This window comes from Petromyzon marinus, chromosome 24 (genome assembly GCF_048934315.1).
Source record: "Petromyzon marinus isolate PM22_M1 ecotype Great Lakes invasive population chromosome 24, UKy_Petmar_22M1.pri1.0, whole genome shotgun sequence".
Classification (NCBI taxonomy): Eukaryota; Metazoa; Chordata; class Hyperoartia; order Petromyzontiformes; family Petromyzontidae; genus Petromyzon; species Petromyzon marinus.
The window spans coordinates 10,045,600-10,066,035 of record NC_133690.1 but is presented as its reverse complement, the minus strand read 5'-3'; the positions used below and the strand labels follow the sequence as shown (position 1 = coordinate 10,066,035).

At 54.2% G+C, this 20,436-nt stretch overlaps 1 protein-coding gene and 1 long non-coding RNA gene across 2 annotated transcripts in view; one reads left to right on the top strand and one right to left on the bottom strand.

The window, feature by feature from the left end:
- LOC116945525 (myotubularin-related protein 5-like) overlaps positions 1–20,436 on the bottom strand; it is a 104,049-nt gene that overhangs the window by 15,413 nt on the left and 68,200 nt on the right. The window contains exons 15-27 of the mRNA XM_032959889.2: positions 20,195–20,310; positions 18,853–19,002; positions 17,418–17,486; positions 16,581–16,727; positions 15,678–15,916; positions 11,358–11,530; positions 10,442–10,515; positions 9,646–9,844; positions 8,471–8,598; positions 5,120–5,298; positions 3,908–4,044; positions 2,999–3,197; positions 562–776 (exon numbers count right to left, since the gene is read on the bottom strand). Of these exons, the coding sequence (XP_032815780.2) occupies positions 562–776; positions 2,999–3,197; positions 3,908–4,044; positions 5,120–5,298; positions 8,471–8,598; positions 9,646–9,844; positions 10,442–10,515; positions 11,358–11,530; positions 15,678–15,916; positions 16,581–16,727; positions 17,418–17,486; positions 18,853–19,002; positions 20,195–20,310 (2,025 nt within the window). The remainder of the gene's footprint in view (positions 1–561; positions 777–2,998; positions 3,198–3,907; positions 4,045–5,119; positions 5,299–8,470; positions 8,599–9,645; positions 9,845–10,441; positions 10,516–11,357; positions 11,531–15,677; positions 15,917–16,580; positions 16,728–17,417; positions 17,487–18,852; positions 19,003–20,194; positions 20,311–20,436) is intronic.
- On the top strand, positions 8,446–11,135 carry LOC142928908 (uncharacterized). The gene is made up of 2 exons (XR_012945202.1): positions 8,446–8,552; positions 10,398–11,135. It is a non-coding gene; the product is annotated as an uncharacterized LOC142928908 (long non-coding RNA).

The window sequence follows — 20,436 nt, the reverse complement described above, 5'->3', positions numbered from 1 at the left end:
CTGATGATAAATCAGTCGTAAATAAATTAATCTGGCAATCAGCCACCCAATTAATCAATCAGCCAACCAATCGTACAATCAGAGAATAATTCAGTCAACCAATCAATTTAGGTGACCAATCAATCACTGATCAGTTGCCCATCAGCCAACCAACCAGCTGATAAAATCAACCAATCCCTCACCTGATCAATCAATCAACTTATCATTTGACCAATGAAGCCTGCCATGGCAGCCACAAACACTGCATTATATAATGACGATGACTGCTTTGATTACCCAGGACAGCCTCAGTGGATCTCGTGATGAAGGTGACAAGAGTGATGATGATCGTCCGTAATTTCATCTTTGTTGGACCAGCCGCAGTGACCGCCATTCCCGATAACCTTCGGTCGACTCAAAAATTCAACCGTCGATCAAAACATATGGAAACAAAAAAAAACCCACTTCGTCGACAAACATGAACGTCTCTGATTTCAGTTCGCCAAGGGTTGGGCGGGGGCGGGGGGTGGGGGCGGGGTGGTGGTGGGGGGGGGGTGGCACGAGGGGGTGCGGAGAGCTCACCGAGGCCACCGTTTCCGCTGCCGTGGGGGCTGGGGTTGCGGAAGAGGCCGCCCACAACCCCCTTCTGCTGCAGCCCCCCCGAGCGCAGCAGCACGGAGCGGGCACGCGGGTGGCGCCAGCACACCACGGGCAGCCGGCCCTGGCGGTAGCAGCGAGACACGCGCTGCAGCGCCGCATCGCTCGCCACCTGCGGCACGATCAGCAGCCCCGGGTAGCTGGGCGGGGGGGGGTGGGGACGGTGCACAGGAGGGGAGGAGGTTGCCCACGTGAGTGTCGTTTAACGTCATCGTCACTGCCGTTGCCATTGGTGTCATCGTCGGTAGCAGCAGCTCCAGCAGCATTCCAAATGCAGCCGGAGAAGGAGATTCATCGTCATCATCATCAGCAGCAGCAGCAGATTCATGATCATCAACAGCAAAAGCAGCCGCATTATCGTCATCAGCAGCGTCACCGTCATTATTAACAACAGCCTCATAATCATCTTTGTCTGTGTCACCACCAAAAGCATTGTTATCATCATCATCGATGCTGCAGAAACAGCATTAGCAATATTTCAATATCAGCAGCATGATCATCATAATATTTAGTATCATCAGTCACCACCACTATAAAAATATCAACTTGTCAGCTTCGATGACGCCCACGCTCGGTAAGTGTAGAAGCTATCCAGAAGCATGACGTGCGTACGCGAGTGTACGTACGTGTAGGTATGTGTAGGTATGTGTACGTACGTGTAGGTATGTGTAGGTATGTGTAAGTATATGTAGGTATGTGTAGGTATGTGTACGTACGTGTAGGTATGTGTAGGTATATGTAGGTATGTGTACGTACGTGTAGGTATGTGTACGTACGTGTAGGTACGTGTAGGTACGTGTAGGTATGTGTAGGTATGTGTAGGTACGTGTAGGTACGTGTAGGTATGTGTACATGGGGAGCAGTGGTAGAGTGGTTCGTGCACTGCCCGTGGCCAGATCCCAGCCACGGCTGACGTCAATGGCATGTCTGCTACGTGAATCTGTCCAGCTACCTGCCCTCCTCATGTCGGGCTCAGCCTTAAATCAATACATCGTGCACGGACAGCGGGAGGGCTGGCCACATCACCTCCCTCGTGTATTGTGGAGTCCAGAGGAGGATGCTCCAGTCGCGTAACCACATTATCGACTCAGAGGGGTGTGGCAATCGGTCAGGTGGGGCCCCGATATTTGATTTGCGTGATTTGTGGAGGCCAAACGTTACTGCTCTAATTAAATTTAAATAAAACGTGAAACGTAAATGAAAGCATGTTCATAAAAATTAATGTAAACTGCGTTTTAAATAAGTTGGTGTTGTTAAGAAGATATCTCACTGTGATTTAAAGCGTTCGTGACTGCAGTGATTCATATTCTTGGTTCTTTCGGTAAAGTCACGTTGAAGGGAAACAATAAAATAATAATAATATATATAAAACAATAAAATTCGCACGACGTTTCGACTGCAACAAATGTTCTTGCCGTTGATTTTCACACCTGATGATGACTGCTTGTGTTGCAGTCAAAACGTGGTGAGAATTTTATTGTTTTATATATATTTTATTTTTTCCCTTCAGCGTGACTTTACCGAAAGAACCAAGAATATATATCTCACTGTGGTTGTCAAGGAGGCCCCCCCAACTCGTAGGCTTGGCCACCAGGGGGGGGGGGGGGGGGGCAAGGCACCCCCCTGCCCCAACGCTCGTAACGCTACAGAGATTCTCGCAAACAACACAAAATTCTGTTTGGCTACACGAGGACACCGTCTGTGTACTTATCTACACATAGACGAAGCTTCCAAGGTCAAAGGTGGCGCGGTGGATCAGAGGTCACAGCACTGCTGCTGAGATCGTGGGTTTGAATCTAGAATGAAAGTGAGTTCTCAGTCGTGGCATATTGATGGTCTCAGCCTGGTAACCAATGAATGCGCAATAAAAACATAAAACCTTAAAAAACTGCTTTGAGCTTAATTCGGCCAAATTCTAGCTCTGAGAATAAAGCACGATATTAGTACGATTACCATATGACAAACAATTCTCAGTCGAAAATCCTGTGGTGAGTTGCATGAGTTTCCGAATGGACACTTTGTCTCATGACATGACACCAATAATAGCACGTACACAGATGTACAGCCCTCTATCAATCCGCTGCTAGGTGAGTGCCTCCCCACACCATGTGGGTCATAGCGGTTATCAGACCATACTTCACCACGCTGGATCAGTGTGGCTTGGCGAATGCGGGGATCAAAGTCCGCTACAACAAGAGACACTGCTGCTCACAACAGGAGCCCCGCAGCCCGTAAAAACACCCGTTATTGCACGGTGGTAGCCCATCCAAGCATTCCCGTGTGATTTGCCCGTAAATCGGTAACGGCCATATCGTAACGACACTGGGGAAGGGGAGGCAAAAGCGGAGAGCCGGCCGGCCACCTGTGGCAGAGGTGGTAGAGGCGGTTGGCGGCTGTGATGCGGAAGGGCTCGGTGCCGGCGCGGTTCAGGCTGTTGCTGAGCGTGCCCAGGCCCAGGCGCTGGTAGTCGAGGCAGCACGAGCGCTCCGAGCGCCGCTCCAGCGTCGCCCGCTCCGGCCGCAGCGTGGGGCTGCCCTCGGGAGGCTCGCCGTCCTCGGAAACTGCGGCCGCGCGCAGGCGCGCACGCAACACGGGCGCGCACAATCCCGCCGCACCACATGGTCAGCCACGACGACGGCCGCGTCACCAGCGACGATACCCACGAGCAATGTCGACAAGGCAAAGTCGCGGAGTTTTCGAGCTTCCACGAGTTAGGGCTGCCGATCCTCAGAGACTGCGGCCGCACGCACAGCCGCACGGCCGGCCACACGGCCAGCCAGACCTACAGCCAGCCACATGTGTGAGCAGCCGGTCAATCATAGGCAAGAGGGGGGAAAAAACCGAAGGCCTTGGAGCTTGGAATTCAACAGGGCCAGTAAGTCAACAGCACGGATGGCTGAGTAAAGAGATTTCCTGATTATGCGAGCAACATAAGAGACCTTACACTTGGCAAAGGTTGACTGAGGGCTTGTTTAGGTCGCTGGAGTGGAGAATTCAGGGATATTTCCTCTCCCACTGGTTGGTAAAACGTTATTTTACAACGTGTAGGATAAGTGCAAAAAAACCAACACAATTGGTCATGCCCTGTGGCGAATACCACCGGATGCTAAACGTGAATGGCATCAGTGTGAGGATGTGGCCGTGAGCCCCGAGTAACGGTGGAGAGAGGGAGGAGGGGAGGAGAGGGAGGAGGGGAGGAGAGGGAGGAGGGGAGGAGAGGGAGGAGAGGAGGAGAGGGAGGAGGGGGGGAGGAGCGAGCCGTGTGTCTCACTGGAGAGTGTGTCGTCTTCCTGCATGACGGGCAAGCAATGGCCGGGCTGCATGCCCAGCTTCTTCTTGGTCGGGATCTGTAAGCCGATGGTCCTCATCCCGGCCTTGGCGTTCCTCACGATGTTCTTTGATATCGAGCTGCGACAACAGGGACAGAGTTGCACAGCAACAACCGCAGCGCAGGTGAGCGTGGGTCGAGCGAGGGTGGGCGCGTGAACGAGCGCGGGCCTGAGTTCGTGAGTTGAGAGATCAAGTGGGCGAGTGATGGAGGTAGCGAGCAAAGGAATAAGTGAGTGGGTTCGTATGTGTGGGGCGGTGAGTGAGCGAGCGAGCGAGCAAGACAGGAAATGACTGCTATCAGTAAGCGAAGTGAGTGAGTGGGTGAGAAAGTTAGTGGGGAGCGGTAGTGCAGCGGTTAGCACGCTGCGCTATGAACCCGGCGACACGGGTTCGATTCCCGCTCATGGCCAACACCAGTGACGATTATCTGAACTGGTCCCGGGTCTCCCCTAGGTCGACTCAGCCTCAAATGAGTACCTGGTGCGGTGTGTAACCATCGCCACTGGGGAGACAAAGGCGGTCGGGCGTGGTGCTGGCCACCCACCCCCTCCTGTACCGTTCCAGCCTTCATAGGTGCTCGCTAACAGCACTTGCCCCTACAGTCTGTTCAGGCTATACAGGGGAACGTTGTCTTTGAGAAAGTTAGTGAGCATGTAAACTATCAATTGAGTTATTGATTGTATATATGTTTGTTGAACTTCTTACTTCGCCAACCGTGTTAATTGGAGGTGCGGGGATATATTGAATAGGCTGGTGAGTAAAGCCAATTGAGCTAAGAATCAATTTTTCACGGGCGACTCGGCTAGCAGACAACAACAAAGCATTCCACAATTACAGATGGAAAAAAAAAGTAAGAATAGCAATCATATTGAAAGATTACATTCACACTAAAGTAGTGCAGATGCCAAGAGACGAAACGTTGGGGCAGCTACATTCATTGCTTTTGATCCGAAATGCGTGCGAAACCTCGGAACTGTTAACTGCGTGAGAGAGTGAGCGAGTGAAAAAGCGAATGAGCAAGGACCTGATCAAAAGAGCGACTGAGCGAGCGAGCGGACGCCCGCAAGCGATTCGTCAAGCCAGCGGGACGAGTGCGTGCGGCACCGTGCGAGGGAGCGGGTGAGCCGGGCGAGTGGGCGGTCGCGCGACTCACACGATCGACTGGTTGTGCTTCTCCTTGGGCTTCAGGGCCAGACTCTGGGCGGAGCCGGCGGAGTGCGACAGGGCGAACGTGGCGAGCGCCGAGGGGGGGAATCGCAGGCGCCCCAGGTGCCGCCGGAATCCCTCCACCGTCTCCGAGCTGACCTCCACGTCGAAGCCCAGCTTCAGCAGCTGCCCCCGAGAGTGAGGGGGCAAGCCCGGAGGGAATGATGCACACGTGAGCACTCCGTGCAACGCGCCTTCCTAAACGCGCTTCGTCTCAAAAATTATTTGGATAGTTGATTGCAAACCGGCAGCTAGCCGTCAGGGTAAATGTGTTTGCGCGTTTGCGAATTGTCGTGTTTTTGCTTTGGTTTGCGTCTCCAACGTTTGGGAAACCATTTGATCAATTTGGCCGAATTTCAGAAGGATGAGTCTCGAACAGCTGACGCAACTTAACACTACTCTATTATTATTGGATCATCTTTACGACCGTCACAATCGCCTCCCATTCAGGACAAACGGAGCGAATGCAATAAAAGCATTCAACCTTAGTTGTTAGATGTTAGAAATACTCCCTTAAAGACCACAGGAGCAAAGGCTGTTATAGTGAGCACCTGCTGAGGCTGGGGTGAGACACGGATGGATGGTGTGGCCAGCACCAACAAGAAAACCAACTACTCGTCGCAGTGGCGGTGATGTCACCACAGTGTGCCAGGCTAGGTGTGCCTAGCCTGGCACACCTTGAGGCCACGCACAGTGTCGAAGGCTCGCTGGAAGGTGCATTTTAAGCTGTTTGTGTGTATTTAGCTGTGTGCCAATAACCAGAGAGTGGCATGTGCGGGGTTCTGTGTTGGGTTTATTCAGCTGTGTGTGTATCAAGCTGTGTGTGTGTATCAAGCTGTGCGTGTGTATCAATGTGTGCATGTGTATCAAGCTGTGTGTGTGTACCAAGGTGCGTGTGTGTATCAAGCTGTGCACGTGTATCAAGCTGTGTGTGTGTATCAAGGTCTGTGTGTGTATCAAGGTGTGTGTGTATCAAGGTCTGTGTGTGTATCAAGCTGTGTGTGTGTATCAAGGTGTGTGTGTGTATCAAGGTCTGTGTGTGTATCAAGGTGTGTGTGTGTATCAAGCTGTGCGTGTGTATCAAGCTGTGTGTGTGTGTCAAGCTGTGTGTGTGTATCAAGGTGTGTGAGTATCAAGCTGTGTGTGTGTATCAAGCTGTGTGTGTGTGTATCAAGCTGTGTGTGTATCAAGCTGCGTGTGTGTATCAAGCTGCGTGTGTGTATCAAGGTGCATGGGTGTATCAAGGTGCGTGTGTGTATCAAAGTGCGTGTGTGTATCAAGGTGTGTGTGTGTATCAAGATCTGTGTGTGTATCACACACAGACCTGTGTGTGTATCAAGGCTCCAGTTTAACAGCAGAGGTCTCCGAATCAGTCGAGCGGCAATATCTTTTAATTGGTTGCGTAACGCTGTGTGGAAGCTACCTGGTCTGTCGCTCCGCACTAAGCTTCAGGTCTTCTCGGCCACGGTCATTCCCTCCCTTCTCTACACTTGCGAAACGTGGACCCCCCTAATGGAACATCTTCGCCGGTTAGAAACATTTAGGCTGGCCTGCCTACGATCCATCCTGGGTTTAACCAGACTGGATTGTGTGAGGAGCTCACAAATCCTTGGAAGATCTGGGCAAGGTCCCATCGGTGAGCTCCTCCGGCGGGCAAGGCTGCGATGGCTGGGTCATGTAGCCCGCATGCCCAACCACCGCATGCCGAAACAGCTTTTGTTCGGCCGGGATGAGGGGGCTAAACGGGCGCGGCACGGGCTAGAGAAGAGATGGTGTGACGTGGTACAGGAGGACGTGGAGCTGAGTGGACTTGCCGATGACTGGTACCAGCGGTGTCAAGACCGGCCCTCTGTGGAGGAGGCTCGTGAAGGACGCTACTGGGCAGTTGGAGGTAGTCGCCCTCCAACAACAACGGAGGGCGGAGGAGCGACGCTCACAACAACGAGCGGAGCACCGGGTGGCTGAAGCACAGCGGGTTGGCACAGTAGGGGGCACAGGTGGTGCATCAGCCAGTCATCTCAGTCAGTCGACCCGTGGCACCTGGGTCTGCCCCGTGACCTCCTGCCAGCGGGCGTTCGACACTTCACGTGGCCTCAGGGTGCATATAGCCTAGCACAAGCGTCCTGGTGGCGTCACCGCCACTTAGTGGTGAATGGCGGTTGTTGTTGTTGTGTGTGTATCAAGCTGTGTGTGTGTATCAAGCTGTGTGTGTGTGTATCAAGGTCTGTGTGTGTATCAAGCTGTGCATGTGTATCAAGCTGTGTGCGTGTATCAAAGTGTGTGTGTGTATCAAGCTGTGTGTATCAAAGTGTGTGTGTATTAAGCTGTGTACGTGTGTATTAGGGGAGCGGTAGTGTAGCGGTTAGCGTGCTGCGCTACGAATCCAATGACCCAAGTTCGATTCCTGCTCATGGCCAACACCAGTGATGATTATCTGAACCGGTCCTCCCCTAGATCGACACAGCCTTAAATGAGTACCTGGTGTGATGTGTAAAAATCGCCACTGGGAAGACAAAGGCGGCCGGGCGTGGTGTTGGCCACCCACTTCCTCGTGTGCAGTGCCGGCATTCAGAGGTGCTCGTTAACAGCACTTTCCCCAACAGTCTGTTCAGCCTATACAGGGGATTGTTGTCTTTATGTGTGTATTAAGCTGCGTGTATGTGTGTGTATAAAGCTGTGTGGAAATGACCAATGAGTGGCATGTGCTGGGTCCTGTGTTGGATCCTGTGCTGGGTGTGGTACAGGACGCTGTGCTTTGCACTGTGTTTGGTGCCGTGCTGGGTGCTGGGTGCCGTGCTGGGTGCTGTGTGCCGTGCAGGGTGCTGGGTGCCGTGCAGGGTGCTGGGTGCCGTGCTGGGTGCTGGGTGCCGTGCTGGGTGCTGGGTGCCGTGCAGGGTGCTGGGTGCCGTGCTGGGTGCTGGGTGCCGTGCAGGGTGCTGGGTGCCGTGCTGGGTGCTGTGTGCCGTGCAGGGTGCTGGGTGCCGTGCTGGGTGCTGTGTGCCGTGCAGGGTGCTGGGTGCCGTGCTGGGTGCTGTGTGCCGTGCAGGGTGCTGGGTGCTGGGTGCCGTGCTGGGTGCTGGGTGCCGTGCTGGGTGCTGGGTGCCGTGCTGGGTGCTGGGTGCCGTGCTGGGTGCCGTGCAGGGTGCTGGGTGCTGTGCTGGGTGCTGGGTGCTGTGCTGGGTGCTGGGTGCCGTGCAGGGTGCTGGGTGCCATGCAGGGTGCTGGGTGCCGTGCTGGGTGCTGGGTGCCGTGCAGGGTGCTGGGTGCCGTGCTGGGTGCTGGGTGCTGGGTGCCGTACCTGGAAGGTGGCCGACTGCAGCTGCAGGCCCTCGTGCACGTCCTGGTGGAGCTGCGAGTGCACTGAGACGCGCTTCTCCTTGGTGAGCGACGACACGGGGAAGCTGCGCACCACCGGGTACTCGCCCACTGCACAGAACAAAGACAAAGATCCCCCGTGTAGCCTTAACAGACTGTAGGGGCAAGTGCTGTTAGCGAGCACCTATGAAGGCTGGCCCGGCACACGAGGGGGTGGGTGGCCAACACCACGCCCGGCCGCCTTTGTCTCCCGAGTGGCGATGTTTACACATCGCACCGGGTACTCATTCGAGGCCGAGTCGAGGCCACCGCCACGCAACCTGCCAACTGACGGAATAGTGGAATAACAATTTACGCTGCTGGGCGGACACAGGTGGGAATATTTTTTATAAACTTGCACCTCTGTTTCAACTGCCACGCTCGCACGTCTAACCGGCGACCTCTGGATGGAAAGTACTGTGCCACAGCTGTTAATAACTTGCAGTCAAAGGGGCCGTGGGTTCAAATCCCATTTGGAAGTCAACCCTGCCCGTCAACCCTCGATGCTCATGTTCATAATTACATTCACACCAGCTTTGCGGGAAATCAACGGCGGTCGTCCTTTGGACAAACTGGGCCCAACCGCAGGAATGTGGAATGTCCACCTCTGGCTGCGGACCACATGTGAAAACGAATGCCAAACCACCCTTGCATGAGCAGGGAGACACTTTGTCGACGACAGTGACTTGAGAACTCGCTGAGAGACATCGGGTCTGTGAGCAGGTCACCAGTGTGGCACATTCCCATGCTGACACTGCTGCTGCTGCTGCTAGTACTGCTGCCCTGTTACTGCTGCTGCTGCTGTTTCTTCTCCTACCGTTCTTATTCCTCAGGCTAATATTGGTCTTGCTACCGCTGATGCTCTTCAGACAGTAGCTGATTATTTCGCCTCTGCCGCATCTGTTGCTTCTGCTGCTCTCCACTGCTCATACAACCGCTACTGATGGTGCTCCATCTGCTGCTGCCACTGTTACTTCTATTGCTGCCAGTGATACTGCTGCCAGTAATCCTGCTGCTGCTTCTTCTGTGGCGACTGCAGCCACTTCTACTGCTGTTTCTGCCCCCGCCGCCGCCGCTACCGCTGCAGCAGCAGTGGCTGTGCGCGAGCACGGCGCTCACCCAGGGGGTCGCTGGGCGCCCCGCGGAACATCACGCGGTAGGTGGTGAGGAAGACGGCTCCCTCGGCCGGCAGGAGCGGGGGGGCCCCCAGGAGGCGGCCCCCCGCCGCGCCGTCGCGCCCGTCGGGCAGCAGGACGGCGCGGAGGCCCTCCATGAGCAGCTCCTCGCCGGGCAGCAGCAGCGGGCGCACGATCTTGGGCTGCCGTGGCGACGGCGACACGGGGTGGGGGGTGAGGTGAGGGGGGGAGGAGGGGAGAGAGAGAGGAGGTGGAGATGAGGGAGAGGTGGGGAGAGTGAGAGGAGGAGAGAGATGGGAAGGAGAGGTGGGGAGGAAGAAGGGGATAGAGGGTGAGGAGGGGACATATGGGGGGGGGGGTAGAGGGAGAGACGGGTAGGAGGGAGTGAGGGAGGAGGGCATAGAGAGAGGATGAAGAGAGGGAGTAGAGAGGGAGACATGGGGAGAGGAGGGCAAGATGGATGAAGAGAGAGAGGGAGGTGGAAAGGAGTGGGTGAAGGGAGAAAGAGAGATACAGGTAGAGACAGAGTGACAATGAGATAGAAAGAGACGGAGAAAAAGGAGAGACAGGGACAGAGAGTGAGACAAGACAAAAGACGGAGATTAACACAGAAGGGCAGAGAGAACAGACTCAGTATTGGCAGAGAGCCCAAAAATATATACGTATGCTGTGCGAGTGCATGTGTGTGTACGTGTCCATGTGTATGTATGTGTGTGTTTGTATGTGTCTCTGCAGAAGAGCGATGCTGCTTGTGAGCACACACGACCACACTGCGTTACCTTCTGAATGGGCGGCAGGCGCTTGCTCTCCCGGTGAACAGCTTCCAGGGACTCCAAGTGAAGGGCGACGATTCCTGCAACAAACGTGAACGGCATCGAGAGTTAATGAGCGACCAACCCGCGTGCGGCGAGTTCACGTGGACAAACTCGTCAACGTGTAGAGTTACCGTGAGGGTTATCAGACAGGGGCACCCGGGATGCGAAGTCGAGCTCAGTGAATCATCACTAATGTCAGTCATGGTCAGGAACTGAACTAAAGTACCCCCCCCCCTACCCCGGGGTTCATAGAGCAGTGAGCGAGTCACTGCAACACCGCTCCCCCAAAGTTTGCTGACGTACGGAATATTCATGGAGGAGGAAGGAAAGAAAGGGATGAAAGGGGAGGGGGAGAAGGGAGGAGGAGCGGGGTGAAGGCGTGCCACTGTTCAGTGTGACTTTAGGTAACGAAATTGGGGACGAAAACATTCGCCAACAAAGTGTTTTGTTTCGTCTCTCTCAAATGTAGCAATCTTTGGAAGAACGTAATCAACCAGGTAGGGTGTTGACTGTTATGTTAGCCGACTCTCTGTGTTGTACTGCATTATATTTCTAAGTTTACTAGATTTGTTTTCTCGTTCATTCGTACCTGATGACGATTGCTTGTGTTGCAATCGAAACGTCGTATTCAATTTAATTAAATTTCTTTCTGCGTGAATTTCCCGACAAAAAAACCAAAGAGTGTTTTATTTCGTTTTACCGAGCGACGGCTCCGAGGGGCCAAACGAGCAAGCGCCAAACTCACAGACTGAGACCGTGCACTAAAATCGCTGGCCACGCACGTACATGCATGCAAGATGCTCAACTTCTTTCGCACCGTACGTAGCCAAACCGCGCTAACCGGACGTGCGCGAATACCGCCACCGCCGTCGCCGCTCACCGGGCAGCATGGCGTCCAGCGCTCGGACGTGCTCGTTGGTGACGCCGCACTCGGTGCACACCTTGTCGGCGAAGCGCATCACGAAGCGCGTCACGGTCCCCGCCACGTCGGCGCCGTCCGCCTCCTCGAAGCCGCTCTCCATGTCGAAGCTCTCGCCCACGCTGCCCCCCACGCTGACACGCGGCGCGCACCACGCGCACACTCGTTTACTGCACGACTCAAGACGGCACGCGCTCACACCACTCACTCACTACACTCACTCACTCACTACACGACTCAAGACGGCACGTACTCACTCACTCACTCACAACACTCACTCACTCACTACACGACTCAACACAGCACGCACTCACACCACTCACTCACTCACTACACCATTCAAGACGGCACGCACTCACACCACTCACTCACTACACTCACTCACTCACTACACGACTCAACACAGCACGCACTCACACCACTCACTCACTCACTACACCACTCAAGACAGCACGCACTCACACCACTCACTCACTACACGACTCAAGACGGCACGCACTCACACCACTCACTCACTACACTCACTCACTCACTACACGACTCAAGACAGCACGCACTCACACCACTCACTCACCACTCAAGACAGCACGCACTCACACCACTCACTACACGTCTCAAGACAGCACGCACTCACACCACTCACTCACTACACCACTCAACACAGCACGCGCTCACACCACTCACTTACTACACCACTCAAGACAGCACGCGCTCACACCACTCACTCACTACACCACTCAAGACAGCACGCACTCACACCACTCACACCACTCACTCACTACACGACTCAACACAGCACGCACTCACACCACTCACTACACGTCTCAAGACAGCACGCACTCACACCACTCACTACACCACTCAAGACAGCACGCACTCACACCACTCACTCACTACACGACTCAAGACAGCACGCACTCACACCACTCACTCACTCACTACACGACTCAAGACAGCACGCACTCACTCACTCACTACACGACTCAAGACAGCACGCACTCACACCACTCACTCACTCACTACACCACTCAAGACAGCACGCACTCACACCACTCACTCACACCACTCACTCACTCACTACACCACTCAAGACAGCACGCACTCACACCACTCACTCACTACACCACTCAAGACAGCACGCGCTCACACCACTCACTCACTCACTACACGTCTCAAGACAGCACGCGCTCACAACACTCACTCACTACACGACTCAAGACAGCACGCACTCACACCACTCACTCACTACACCACTCAAGACAGCACGCACTCACACCACTCACTCACTACACCACTCAACACAGCACGCACTCACACCACTCACTCACTCACTACACCACTCAAGACAGCACGCACTCACACCACTTACTCACTCACTACACCATTCAAGACAGCACGCACTCACACCACTCACTTACTACACGACTCACGACAGCACGCACTCACACCACCCACTCACTCACTACACCACTCAAGACAGCACGCGCTCACACCACTCACTCACTCACTACACGTATCAAGACAGCACGCACTCACACCACTCACTCACTACATGACTCAAGACAGCACGCACTCACACCACTCACTCACTCACTACACGACTCAAGACAGCACGCGCTCACACCACTCACTCACTCACTACACCACTCAAGACAGCACGCACTCACACCACTCACTCACTACACGACTCAAGACAGCACGCACTCACACCACTCACTCACTCACTCACGACACGACTCAAGACAGCACGTACTCACACCACTCACTCACTCACTACACCACTCAAGACAGCACGCACTCACACCACTCACTCACTCACGACACGACTCAAGACAGCACGCACTCACACCACTCACTCACAACACTCACTCACTCACTACACCACTCAAGACAGCACGCGCTCACACCACTCACTCACTCACGACACGACTCAAGACAGCACGTACTCACACCACTCACTCACTCACTACACGACTCAAGACAGCACGCACTCACACCACTCACTCACTCACGACACGACTCAAGACAGCACGCACTCACACCACTCACTCACAACACTCACTCACTCACTACACCACTCAAGACAGCACGTACTCACACCACTCACTCACTACACGTCTCAAGATAGCACGCACTCACACCACTCACTCACTCACTACACCACTCAAGACAGCACGCACTCACACCACCCACTCACTCTCTACACGACTCAAGACAGCACGCGCTCACACCACTCACTCACTACACGACTCAAGACAGCACGCACTCACACCACTCACTCACTCACTACACGACTCAAGACAGCATGCGCTCACACCACTCACTCACTCACTACACCACTCAAGACAGCACGCGCTCACACCACTCACTCACTACACGACTCAAGACAGCACGCACTCACACCACTCACTCACTCACTACACGTCTCAAGATAGCACGCACTCACACCACTCACTCACTCACTACACCACTCAAGACAGCACGCACTCACACCACCCACTCACTCTCTACACGACTCAAGACAGCACGCACTCACACCACTCACTCACTCACTACACGACTCAAGACAGCACGCGCTCACACCACTCACTCACTACACGACTCAAGACAGCACGCACTCACACCACTCACTCACTCACTACACGACTCAAGACAGCATGCGCTCACACCACTCACTCACTCACTACACCACTCAAGACAGCACGCACTCACACCACTCACTCACTCACTACACGACTTAAGACAGCATGCGCTCACACCACTCACTCACTCACTACACCACTCAAGACAGCACGCGCTCACACCACTCACTCACTCACTACACGACTCAAGACAGCACGCGCTCACACCACTCACTCACTCACTACACGACTCAAGACAGCATGCGCTCACACCACTCACTCACTCACTACACCACTCAAGACAGCACGCGCTCACACCACTCACTCACTCACTACACCACTCAAGACAGCACGCGCTCACACCACTCACTCACTCACTACACGACTCAAGACAGCACGCACTCACACCACTCACTCACTCACTACACGTCTCAAGACAGCACGCACTCACACCACTCACTCACTCACTACACCACTCAAGACAGCACGCACTCACACCACCCACTCACTCTCTACACGACTCAAGACAGCACGCGCTCACACCACTCACTCACTACACGACTCAAGACAGCACGCACTCACACCACTCACTCACTCACTACACGACTCAAGACAGCATGCGCTCACACCACTCACTCACTCACTACACCACTCAAGACAGCACGCGCTCACACCACTCACTCACTACACGACTCAAGACAGCACGCACTCACACCACTCACTCACTCACTACACATCTCAAGATAGCACGCACTCACACCACTCACTCACTCACTACACCACTCAAGACAGCACGCACTCACACCACCCACTCACTCTCTACACGACTCAAGACAGCACGCACTCACACCACTCACTCACTCACTACACGACTCAAGACAGCACGCGCTCACACCACTCACTCACTACACGACTCAAGACAGCACGCACTCACACCACTCACTCACTCACTACACGACTCAAGACAGCATGCGCTCACACCACTCACTCACTCACTACACCACTCAAGACAGCACGCACTCACACCACTCACTCACTCACTACACGACTTAAGACAGCATGCGCTCACACCACTCACTCACTCACTACACCACTCAAGACAGCACGCGCTCACACCACTCACTCACTCACTACACGACTCAAGACAGCACGCGCTCACACCACTCACTCACTCACTACACGACTCAAGACAGCATGCGCTCACACCACTCACTCACTCACTACACCACTCAAGACAGCACGCGCTCACACCACTCACTCACTCACGACACGACTCAAGACAGCACGCACTCACACCACTCACTCACAACACTCACTCACTCACTACACCACTCAAGACAGCACGCACTCACACCACCCACTCACTCACTACACGACTCAAGACAGCACGCGCTCACACCACTCACTCACTCACTACACCACTCAAGACAGCACGCGCTCACACACCGCCCCCCTAATAGGAGGCACGCCTGTGCTCGTCCTCCTAACCTCTTCCTCCCTAACCAGACACCTGCATTGCATCGCTCTCTCCCTAACCAGAGACTCACCTGTGCTCGGCACCTGTTCCTCCTAGCAAGACACACCCCGTACCGCATGGCCTCTCCTCCCAGCAGCAGACACACCTGTCCCACGCCTCCACGGGCGCCCCCCCCACCCTCACCTGTTGGTGGGCACGCTGTTGCTGCCGCTCTCTCCGTCGCAGGCGCCGCTGGCGCGCAGGAGGCCGCGGCCGCGGCTCGTGTCGAGCGGCACGAGCAGGCAGGCCATGCGGTGCGCGTACTGCACCGCCTGGCTGAACACGACGCCCTCCTCCGCCGCCTCCTCCTCGCGCCGCCGCTCCGCCCCCGCCGGGCGCCACGAGCGGAGCCGCTCGGCGGCCACGTCCAGCGCCGAGCGGTCCTGCCGCGGGAATTCCGCGCGGTTACGTCCCCCCCCACGCCGACGCTGGTGCCGCCCCCCCCGCCGGCCCGCCCGCCCGCCCGCCCCGCGCTTCTCTCGCTCTACCCGCGCAGCTGTGGTTAACGGTCCGCAACAAAAGCAGTGACGCGGCCTAGCGGGAGCGCGTCCGCCACTTGTTGTAGAGTTTTTGAGCCAGTTTCTCTCCAGTACAATTTGTCACGAAGTGCCACTGATTTTATCTGCCCCGGATGCATGATGGGGTGAGTTCAGCATCATAATTTTAATGGAGAAATCCGATGAGCTACGATTCCTTTTTTCACTCAAGTCCAGTCGGGGTAGGTCAGAAAGTTACAACAACAGAGTATAGAAAGGTAAGCGAATCACTCAAAATAAATACGTAAAAAAGTATATAAGTTCAAATTGCATAATTACACCAATTCCAAAGCTTGGGCAAGGCAGCAAAACAACAGCAAGAACAGTCCCAGACCACACGAAGACAATGACACACAGTCGCTCAGTAGAATAGGGCATTACATTTGAACTTTCGATACATGTGTAAGGATGCAAGAAGTTACAAATCGCAATTGGCGTTAACCCCCAACGAAGGCTCTGACCCCACGGCCGGGCTGGGGCTCGGCCCCCCCACCGCGGTACGGAGCGTCACCTCGTTGTCAGGCTGCGGGAGGTACAGGGCGCGGATGTCTCTCTGCACGTCATTGTAGAAGGCCGCCTCCCAGAACTGCGTGTTGGTCCACACCGGGTGCTCCTGCACGCACGTGTAGGCAAACTGCACCACGCCCGGGCTCAGCTTCTGCAGTGGACAGGGGAGGAAACGCGCAGTGCGGCGGTAACTTGCTGAGCGTGTGGGTGGATGTCTGGGCGGCCGAGCGCGTGGGTGGATGTCTGGGGAGCTGAGCGCGTGGGTGGATGTCTGGGGGGCTGAGCGCGTGGGTGGATGTCTGGGGGGCTGAGCGCGTGGGTGGATGTATGGGCGGCTGAGCGCGTGGGTGAGTATCCGGGTGGAATATTGAGTGATTGGGAAGGTGGTTGGGTGAGTGATTACATGTCTCAGCAGGTTGCTGGATCACTGATTGAGTGAATATCTGAGTGGGTGGCGGTTAGTTGGTAAGCAAGTGTCCGGGTGGGCGAGTTTGGCGGATGGATGGGTGGGTGAATTGATATGTGGCTGGATATCGGGCTGACTGGATGGGTGGCTGGGCGAGTGCATGCCTGGGGTCTGGTTGGGCGGGCGGGTTCGTGGGCAAGTGTCTCGGTGGCAGAGAAGATTAATTGAGTGTCTCGGCGGAATGCCGTGGCGCTGGCTGATTGAGCATCTGGGGTCTGGCTGGATGAGTGGGTGACAGAGTGGTTGGTTTAGTGTGTGGGTAAATTGCCGTATTACTGGCAGGCTTGGTGGCTATGTGAATGGGTGTGTAGCTGGCTAAGTGGCTGTGTTATAGCCAAACAGAACCTTCCTCTGGCTATCGTCCCGATCGCTCACCCTACAGAAAATGGAGGTGATGGGAAGCAGGGCGGCTGCCACCCCATATTCATCCATGCAAGAACAGTCCTGCGGGGAATAAAATACCTCCTGTCACATCACCGTACGCATTCAAAGCAGAGATATCACGTGATGCCGAGGTTAGAATATTAAACTCGGTTTCGGAAGGTTGCGAGTGCTAGTACCGGTTGATGTTGACCCGGACCATCATTCACCCTCGTCATTGAAACGAATATCACTTTGTGGGAAGTCAAGTTTGGTGGTTCTATGATAATACCCGACTTGGCTCGGGAATGTGCAATTTCCACACAGGTCTTGAACTTGCGCATAGTTGTCTAATTCTTGCGTTCCTCCTTCTGTCTCTCGGTGATATTCCAAGCATGCACATTTCCTAGCTTGTCTGTGCACCTTTTACCTTTTGTTCCAACTTCTTTGTCAATATTCACGCTTCTGGTCCATGTGTCCGAGTAGGTAATAAATACATTGATTTGCATCTCTCTTCTGTAGGCACATTGGCAATGTTGCTTCTCATGATCTCATTCAGATTTCCAAAAGCACTCCAATCTTCCTCTTGTCCACCTCTTCATTTCATTATTTTGATTCCGGTGCAACTTGAACAATTACCCCGAGGTACACATACTCTGCTGCGTTTTATAGTTGTGTCCCTCACACAGATATCTTCAGTCGTCTATCGCAAGCGTTTTACACGACCTTTGTTTAGCTCATATTTTCAGCCTTCTTTACAAATCATAACGGAGGGCACATTAACCGTCTCAGCTTTGCCGACGACATGGTCATCACAGCTGCAGAACAATCTGGGTTTCTCTCACTCTCAAAGACAAAGATCCCCCGTATAGCCTAAACAGACTATTGGGGCCAGTGCTGTTGGCGAGAACCTATGAAGGCCGGGATGGTACCACGCCCGCCTGCTTTTCCCATCCAGTGGCAATATTTACACACCGTACCGGGAACTGATCTGAGGCTTAGTCAACCTAGGGGAGGCCTAGGACTGCTTTAGATAATAGTCACTTTATGTCGGCCACGAGAGGGGTAGCCGGGTTCATAACATAGCACGCTAACCGCTACACTACCGCTCCCCATCATGACAGATTGAACAGCCATTTCCATAGATTGAAAGCTCATTTCTTTAGAACTGCTTTTTGTGTTTAGTTTGTTGTCCTTCTCCGTACCTCCGATTATCACGGTTGGCTACGCACGGTGCGAAATAAATTCAACATACACAGATATATACTAGACAGACATCCACAAACAACCTCGAGATTTACAAACCCCGCCCCCCCCCCCCCCTCGCCACCGGCGCCTCCACCTGCCGCGCGGAATAGAGAGAGAGGCAAAAGACAACGAGCGCGTCGGCTAATATCAGAGCACCATTCGCCGTGCCACGCTGCCGACCCGGCGGCGGGCGGGCGCTCACCTGCAGGGCGCAGTTGACCATGCGCACGACGTAGTCGAACTGCTGGTGGTCGAGCACGGTGCGCGGCTGCTGCGCGTACGAGCCAAGCTCCTGGGCGAAGGCCTGGCGCGCCAAGCGGCCCTTGAGCGCTCGCAGGGCGGCCGGCAGCGCCTGCGTAGCGGAGGGAGCGAGGGGGGGGTGGGGGGAAGCGGCGAGAGACCGGGAGAGGCGATTGTCTCTCGGCACGTAGGTGTCCGCCGAAAAAAATTTGAACGGTTCGTAATCGACTTTTTTGGGCGAGGCCACGTAACGATCCAGCCGAGATCACGCCGCGAGACCCTTCACCACCCGATATAGGCAACATAATAAAGTTGTGCAAGCGCCAATTGTTAAAGAGTGCCAATTGTTCATGTTTTAACCAACCGGTTAAGTGGAAAAATGATTCTCGCAGACAAATTTGGCAATTAGATACCCATCTAAAAAACTATGATTACTTTTATCATCATCATCATTTGAACTATCACCATTACTGTCAATAACCATTATCAGTCACCATGATCATCATCAGCAGCAGCATTATTATGGACAAGCAAGGATTCATCAATGGAGATATATTCTTACTCTCATGATGCAAATAATCACAGGTGTTAGATTACTCAAAATGCTATGCATACTAAATAGAAATGTTGCTGTTAAGCTCGAGCAGGGTCCTTCAACTGTTTGGGGTGGCGAGATGTTAACTACCTCGCCTGGTATACAGGAGGTCGTTTGTTCGATCCTGACCCCGACGGCTGTATATTTGGAGTCTGTATGTCTCTCTCCCCGGGGTCGCGTCGATTTTTCTCCGGGTCCTCCGGTTTTTCCCTCCACATTTAGAAACATGCTTTTAGAATATTTGGCTGCTATAAAATTCCACCTGATAAGCCACTTCATTGAGCTATCATTTGTGGCCAGGTGGCTTCTGAAAAATATCTATATAGCTCAGTGGGCCTTACCTGGTGAAATAAAAATAGTTTATTTTAGTGTCCACCAGTTGGCCAATTAATAAAACTCACGTATGCTGGCAGACCATGTAACTTGATGTAACGAGTGCAGACGTGATGGTATCACATGGCTTCATGACGTTATAACCCACGTACATCATCATCATCAGCCGTGATCTATGCACTGGTCTCCACAAACTGTCGCCATCCCTGTACAGCCACGCGGATTCAACAATCCATCACGAGCCTGCACACAATCTCATATCATCGCTCCATCTCTTTGGGAGATGCCCACCGATGTCCGACTTTGGTGGTAGCGCTGCCCCCATCTCTCACAGCACTCTCCGTCATTGTCAAGAGCCCACGGAGGGACGGAGTACCTTCTTGGCCTCCAGCAAGTTGTTCTCAAAGATGTAGGTGATGCAGTTCTTGATGACCTCCAGCCGCCGGGCGCTGTTCAGCACGGCGCACACACCGCTCCTGTCCAGCGCAGACGCTAGGAGGACACAGCAAGAGACAACATCCACACACCGTTGGGCAGTGTTCACGAGCATCTCAGAGGTGCCGGCTCCGTGCTCAGACCTACGAGCCGCCCGGCCACCCCTTGCTCCGTTCAATTAAA